Below are 7,334 nucleotides of genomic sequence, written 5' to 3'. Positions count from 1 at the left end.
AAGTATATAATTAAGTAAAGCATCTCTCATCACTGGCATTAGCACAGTTTCAGAACAGCATAGCTTAACCACAAGATCTACACGTCACGGTAATAGTAACCTCAAAAAAACAAAAAAAAAAGAACACAACATAACAACTTTTAAATGTCAAATATAACTGTCAAATATAACATGAAAGCATTAACAGGTCTTTCCCTTCACTAAAAAACCCATTAAACAGCACTTCATTTCAACATTTACTCTCCTGAGACATCCTTATGCAAAGCATGCTGGGAAATAGAAATACACTGCCCAGTTCAGTCAGCGCAACTTAAATTATTCATGTAGTCTCAACACAAATGGTTTAGGTTAACTTAACATTTAACAAATTTTATTTCATTTAACCTAATAAAATCAAGTAAAATGACTTTAGTAAAAAACTAAAGATTTGTGTTGTTTCAGCTTATTTTATTTAAATAAACTCAGCAAACAGCTAGAATAATTTTTTGGGGTGTAAAGAGAAAAGTGGAAAAGGGAGACCTACTGGTGGTTTTCTGTCTGTTTAATAATATTCTGTTTACGTTTTACCCTAAAACACAATGCAATGAGTAATAAACAGGAGTAAAACACCTGTGAAAAAATCTATAGGTCTACCTAAAATTACTTATAACAGTATCACATGTTTATGGACATTTCTTACAGTGTGTATGAGAACATTTTCTCTGTCAAAGTGTCCTTCTGTATTATAGGCCTACAGTATTTTGTGTTCTTGGCCATCTGTTAGTGCGTTAGACTGAAAGTTGTTATTTTCTTGCGCAGTTGGTCACAGTGAGATTCTTGGATAAACTCATTTAGTTACACAACAGGATTTGAGCTGAGCTCTGAATGCATGGTAAGCAGTTCTGCCCTCTTGGAGAAAAGGAATAATTGTTGCAAATGCTAGCTGCCAGCTAAGTGTTTCCTTTTTGTTAACGAAGTCATTCAAAGTATTTTCTATTTGTGAGCCTTGAGCAGAATAAAGGCTGATTGTCAGTGTCAACCCATGCACATGTTTATCCCTGTGTTTATTTGGTTCTTACTTGGTTTTAGTTGAGATGTTTCTAAACTCCCACACACACCCTGGGAGAAGCTCAGATATGCCTCACATTTTGTTTCACGCCGTTGTTTATGTGTTATTAATTTTTCTTTAAATCCTCAAAGCACTGATTAGAACAGGAACTAAACATGTTAGATTAGAACAGGAACTAAACATGAGTATGTGAGAATATAGGTTAGTATTAAGAGGATGCTATAGTCCTCCTGTGCTTCTGTGTTTTGCAATGCACTAGAACTAATCTTCCTATTTGAAATAAATACTATCCCCAGTTCAAAATAACTTAACAGATCGTTCGTGTTATATACATAAGATGTCCTGACGTCGTTAAAACTCTCAAAGTACTCAGTTTCGCAATAATAAATCTCTAATTCTTCTAACGCATTGGGGGTGTCGTATTTCTCGGCGTCGAGTCAACGCATATGTTGCTGATTGGTTGATACACTTTTCCGACATCACATCAGCCAATCACGAAGCTCCGCGCTTCTCCATCGCTTAACACGGAGATGGAGCTCTCCTCCTGACGTCACACAGCAGCCAGCGGGGCTCGTGTTGGGAAGTCTGACTCGTTCGTGGGAATCGGTTCTTTTGAACAGTTTATTTCAGTTGACCAGTACATCGGCTCTTTTACGTCCCGTGAAATTTTACACGCTTTATACACGTCGACAAACATATTTTTATTAATTTAAAGCTTCAGTAATCATGTCACTTATCAGTTATTGGCTCATTTTGTGTCAGACTTATTAATTTTATTTTATCACAGTAGCTAATCAGTCATAGGCCTACACATTAAATGCAATAGATTCACGAAATAACATTATATGGGCAACACGAATATACATCCATATATATATATATATATAGCCTGTATAATTACCCCCCCCCCCCCCCCCCCCGATATATTCGTGTTGCCCAGATCTTTATGTTATTACGTGTATTTATTACATTTAAGGTGTAGGCCTGGGCTAAATGACTGATTAGCTACTGTGATAAAATAAAATAATAATAATTCTGACAATAAATGTAGGCTATATTGATGAGTATAATATGTCCCCATACAGTCGGATCTCCGACTCGCAACTCGCGGTTCATGCACAAGTGATCCGGTTCACGAGTCGAACATCACTAGTTCAGGATTGGACCACACATTTCGCTCAATCTGTGTTACCAGCAGCAACAGAGCGAATCGGGCTCACATTCAGAGGTGTCATTGGCACAGAGCGGAGCGCTGGCTGTCATCCTCAACAAAGGAATGGTTTGAACGCACTGTCTCCATGGTGATGCCCTGTATCAGACATATATTATCCATAGGTTGTGCCATGCATTCAAGGAATACGTGAGTCGTGCGTGCCAGAAGAAGCCTTTTGCGCCAGTGTGCGCATTTGGAGAGGCGCATCAGCCGTGATCAGACTGCAGTTCTGCTGGATCATCGGACCTTGCTTTTGCATTTTATTTGCTCTTTTGTTTCTGGATTTTCTTTCTTTCTGTGAAATATAATGTTGCGCTTCGCAGCCGGCAGGCTGCTGGTCGGATTGCTCTTTTTGGGGGTTTTACACAGTTTGGAGGTGGTGCTTCCAGCAAGGGCAATAGATGGTGAGTGCATGAGGATGGCTTGGCTCATTTGGTACATGTATGTATCATCACACAACACCCACAATTCAGCAACTGTTGCCATGCATTTATCAAATCAAGACGGTCTTCATTTGATGCGTTGATGCACAGTTAATTGCTATCTGAGCCGAAGGTAAAATGTCTCCACGCAGAAATAAAAGAAATGGTTATGTGTGAGGTCTTATACTGCATTAGATAACGCTTTACCTTGAAGTAGCAGCTCATGCATCACATAACCAGCTCAGGAGAGCAGATACATTGATAATCTGTGGATGAACCGTCACAGCGAACATGCCCAGAATACAACATGACACATGCAACTTTTCCACATCAGCTCTGCGTGTTGCACCAAACAACATTCATGCTACTGACAGTTTAGAGGTGCGAATAGGATTGGATTCTTGTGAGTTTAGTTTTGTAGAGGTCCAGTCCTCCCTGAAGGAAGTAGATTGCGGTTTAGTTGTGTTATGTTGAATCAGGACAGGCTGTGTGCATCTGCAGTCCGGCAGGCCCTTTCCATCAATAAACTATAGATGGATTTAAAAAGGAAAGGAAGGAGTTCTGATCTTGGACTGAAATGCATGATGTGCACCTTCACTGAAAGCTTTGCAGTCTATCTTTTGCACATTATTGTTTACATGCATGCAGTCTGTAATTAAGCTCAAAAGTTGAAGTGCTTTGAGTGGACAAATGAGCTTCAAGCTCTAAGCTTTGTGATCTGGATAAGAAACATCTAGGATTGCATCACTCTGTCATCTTATAACGGTTTATTTAGCGCTTTAGTGTATACATACAACATACTGTATTGTATAATGTGTGTGTGTGTGTGTGTGTGTGTGTGTGTGTGTGTGTGTGTGTGTGTGTGTGTGTGTGTGTGTGTGCGTGCGTGCGTGCGTGTGTGTGTGTGTGTGTGTGTGTGTGTGTGTGTGTGTGTGTGTGTGTGTGTGTGTGTGTGTGTGTGTGTGTGTGTGTGTGTGTGCAGTAAATGCAACATGCCATCTACTAAGTAAACTGCTTTGAGTGCAAGTACATCCTAACTCTGGAAACAACTACACACTTGTTTACTTAGCTCTGCAAATGAGGACGTAGCACAGACTCTTTGTTTTTATATAAAGCTCCTGGTAATTACAACAGGCTAGTCATAAAACAAAGGGAATATTCTACTCTTTTTCACAATTTAAAAAATAAAACTGTTTATAAATTATTTTGACATTAAGGAATGACTTGGTACCAAGTACTGAATCGTTAAAAATGTGACGATAGCGTTTCCCTCTAGCATTTTGAGCGCTGTTGAATGGATTCTTAAACACCTCTGATTGGCCATAGTGTTCACAAGCAAGACGTCTTTGACGCTCTTCACCGAGCACTTACACAGACACACATGGAGTGATTGAAAGCAGGTGTCACAGCGGATTCGTCTATCAACGGCTATATTAGGGATCCTGCCTTCGAACGTTCCCACGTCTGTTTAAATGCTCGGTGAAGCGTGTTGATCATTGTATCCAATCACAGATTAATATGTTGAGCATTTGAACACAGGGGCCAATCAGAGGTGTTTAAGAATCCAGCACGGGGCGCCTTTATCCCGCCTCTCGGACTGAGCCTGTCAGCGGTGAGTTCCCAGACCCAACATCTTGATGTGTGTCTCGCTTGTCAGGCTAGATTTATGTCCAAGAAAAGACACTATATTATTTGTCTATTTTAATATAGTACTTAAACTTCCATAAAGAGACACTTATTTTATTTGAAAAGAGACATGTCCATTATGCTTGGACCCTGATGATCACCTCAAGTTAAACTGGATTGTTTCATTGACCTTCTGTGTCATTGCCCACAATGCTTTGGTGACAGGACTTTGAAATAGCAAACAAGGAAACAATAAAAGTCATAACTTATCACATCCAGCTAGCAAAGTTCACCCAAGCTCCATGATACTTATTTATTTCTACATTTGAACGCCTTGTGAAAGATAAAGAAAAAAACTTAATTTAAATGAATCTCGGAAGTCGGAAGAGATATTTCACCTACTTGAGTCGAGAACGGTCCAATCACACTAGGCCAAAATATATAAAAACAATATTAATCCGCTAAAATCTGAAACGAGCCAATTAGAGCACAGCCTCAGGTCACATGTGTTTAAAAAAAAATACATGTCTAATAGTTCCACTCCACTTTTAGACAAGCACACTTACAAACTTCCCTAAGCACTGTCTCTCGGGGGAATCCCCGCCGCCATTTTGAAGTGTGTTCCACTTCGTGAAGTGGGTGAGGGAAGTTTATATGGACAGACCCTTGTCCCCGCGATTTTTACAGAGGGAGCGAGTCTACTCCGATGTACACTTCAAGCAGCTCTATATCCCACAATTCAGCTGTGGTAACTAGAGCAGATCTGGCAACCCGGATGTCGAAACACTTCTGACTTCGTGATTGGTCGATAGGTGGAGGGCGGAGCTTTAGGCCAAAACACAACATGACAACATCAACATCAGCTGAGGGCTGCAACAACAACTTTTAAATGACAATATCCTGGCCGGACTACTGTTATCAGTGATATAAGTATTTGAAATTAACATGATATATTAATGTCTAGTGACATATCAGGGCCATTTTATGATTAACTAAAATACATTTCTTACATACAGTTCCTTTAACTTAGTGATATATGAATTATTTTTGAGAATGAATAGCATAACAGTGTATAATATATTAATTATGTTGAGATTTAATCGCATAATTCTTATAAATACCTTATGTTCCCAGTCAAAGTTTATACTATATTGATATGTTTTTTTTTTTGTGTGTAATTTTATTTTTCTCCAACAGCTCATATGTGTATAGGATTTTACATATTTTCTCTAACAACTTACAGTGGATATAGAGTGGCACATAAAACAAATTTATAAATAATAAATCAATCATAGTGAATTCCAAGTGACTGAGGGCGTTCCACTGAGATGTTCGCCAGTAGTGGGCACTTGTGCCACGTAAGCAATGACGTACATCCGAGTAAATGAAACGGAAGGAAGTTAGCGAGGGAAGGGCATAACAATCTGGACTGGAACCATAGACACCCATTTGTCCGGTGCCATGCACATAAAAACGAACGAAATACAATTTAGTTTTTTTTTTTTTTTCATTTTTAATAAGTGCTAACATGACTACCAGACGAATAGTATGACTAATTAATCGTACTAATATTGCAATACATATTTAACTTATTTTGAACATTGAACGCCTTCTTCTCTGGCCCCAGTGCCCCCTATTCACTGCCACGAAGTATCTTCACACACATACTAACACACGTATACTTATTTGCTTGGTTGCACTGGCTTGTGATAGTTCTCTGTTTCTCACAGACTGCAGTGTGCAGTTAAAATCGCCTTTCTCACAATGGCTTTTACCGCCGTTTAGAATATGAGAGCATTCTCAGTGAGCTGAAAGACTTCATGTTCAGTTCTGAGCTCATCAATGGTGTTAATTAAGGGGCCCCTATCAGAACTGCACAGAAGGGTCGCTGTTTTCTCCTGGGTCTTTTGAGGTGACACACACTGTCGTCTCCCTCTTAAAGCAACCTCTTTATATAAAACAAGGAATTAAAATACCATTTTGTTTTTGCCAGAATATGGCCCTACGTAAAGCATTCCCTGAAATGACATGATGGTGATCAACTATCACAATGCTTTGTCATAAGTGTTCATTTCCCCATGTGTCAGGTCCGGACTCTATCAACATCCTTAGATAATAAACAGATCATATATTTTTAAAGAATTTTGAGTGCAAACGTTTGGCTTTTGGGTGAAGTTGAACTGTGTAATGTTAAAGTACTAGGCCTATATCCCAGTTTAACTATAAGAAAGCCATGCATAGCTTGAGTCCTCTGAAAAGTGCAACACGGTGACTCTGTAAGACTGTCTAAACATCCTGAACAGCTCAACACCAACATTGGCTCAACCATGAGCTTTGGGCCAGGACCATCTGTTTGAGTCTCAGCAGATGGGGGACTTTTTGAAAATAGTTTTTGCTGTTACATTTGATGACGTTAGTGGTGCAGAAATTGCACATCATTTGGTGATTTCAGCAATTTAGTGTACAGTACTGTTGCTTTTATTAATATTGTTTGCCATTATATAGGCCATCCAGCCATATGCTCTCAGGGAAACTGACTTTGGTCCACCAGAACTGCTCAGTTTACCCGACTAATGTGACATTATAGTGGTTGTTTTGGTTGTAATTGCGAAGAGACCCAAACGTGACAGTTCTGTCCTCATTTAAGAGTGATAACTATGATGGCAACCACACTAATGGAGGATAACTGTGTAGTATGCGAGCAATGCAGTTTTGTTGCCGCAGCTTTAAATGCTCAAGCATTTAAAAGTCAGATGGATTCTGACTGTTTTTTATTTATTAAGATCAAGTTTTAATTTTGTTTATATGTCTTTTAATGTTTTAAGACTCACCATGTGTAAATTCATGAGTCAACACGATTGCTGAGTAATCACCTCAGTTACCTCAAAAATATGTTGCAACCAATCCCGTGACGAGGATGGCAGAGATTTAGCATATGTGCTATGAAGCAGGGGCTTCTCAAGTATATTTTTCTGTCAATATAAAAAAATCGGGTACATTTAGCAATATAGCGGGGAATTATGTA

The 7,334-nt window shown here is 39.1% G+C and overlaps 1 protein-coding gene across 7 annotated transcripts in view; it reads left to right on the top strand.

Annotated features, from left to right (window-relative positions):
- The first annotated feature begins 2,248 nt into the window (after positions 1 to 2,248).
- lrp1aa (low density lipoprotein receptor-related protein 1Aa) overlaps positions 2,249 to 7,334 on the top strand; it is a 244,372-nt gene continuing 239,286 nt past the window's right edge. For all 7 annotated transcript variants that reach the window (XM_067431416.1, XM_067431414.1, XM_067431413.1 and 4 more), the window contains exon 1: positions 2,249 to 2,665. In XM_067431416.1, coding sequence (XP_067287517.1) covers positions 2,569 to 2,665 — 97 coding nt within the window. In that variant the 5' untranslated portion in view covers positions 2,249 to 2,568. The remainder of the gene's footprint in view (positions 2,666 to 7,334) is intronic.

This window comes from Pseudorasbora parva, chromosome 22, assembly GCF_024679245.1.
Source record: "Pseudorasbora parva isolate DD20220531a chromosome 22, ASM2467924v1, whole genome shotgun sequence".
Lineage (NCBI taxonomy): Eukaryota > Metazoa > Chordata > Actinopteri > Cypriniformes > Gobionidae > Pseudorasbora > Pseudorasbora parva.
This window is presented reverse-complemented; position numbering and strand designations above follow the sequence as displayed.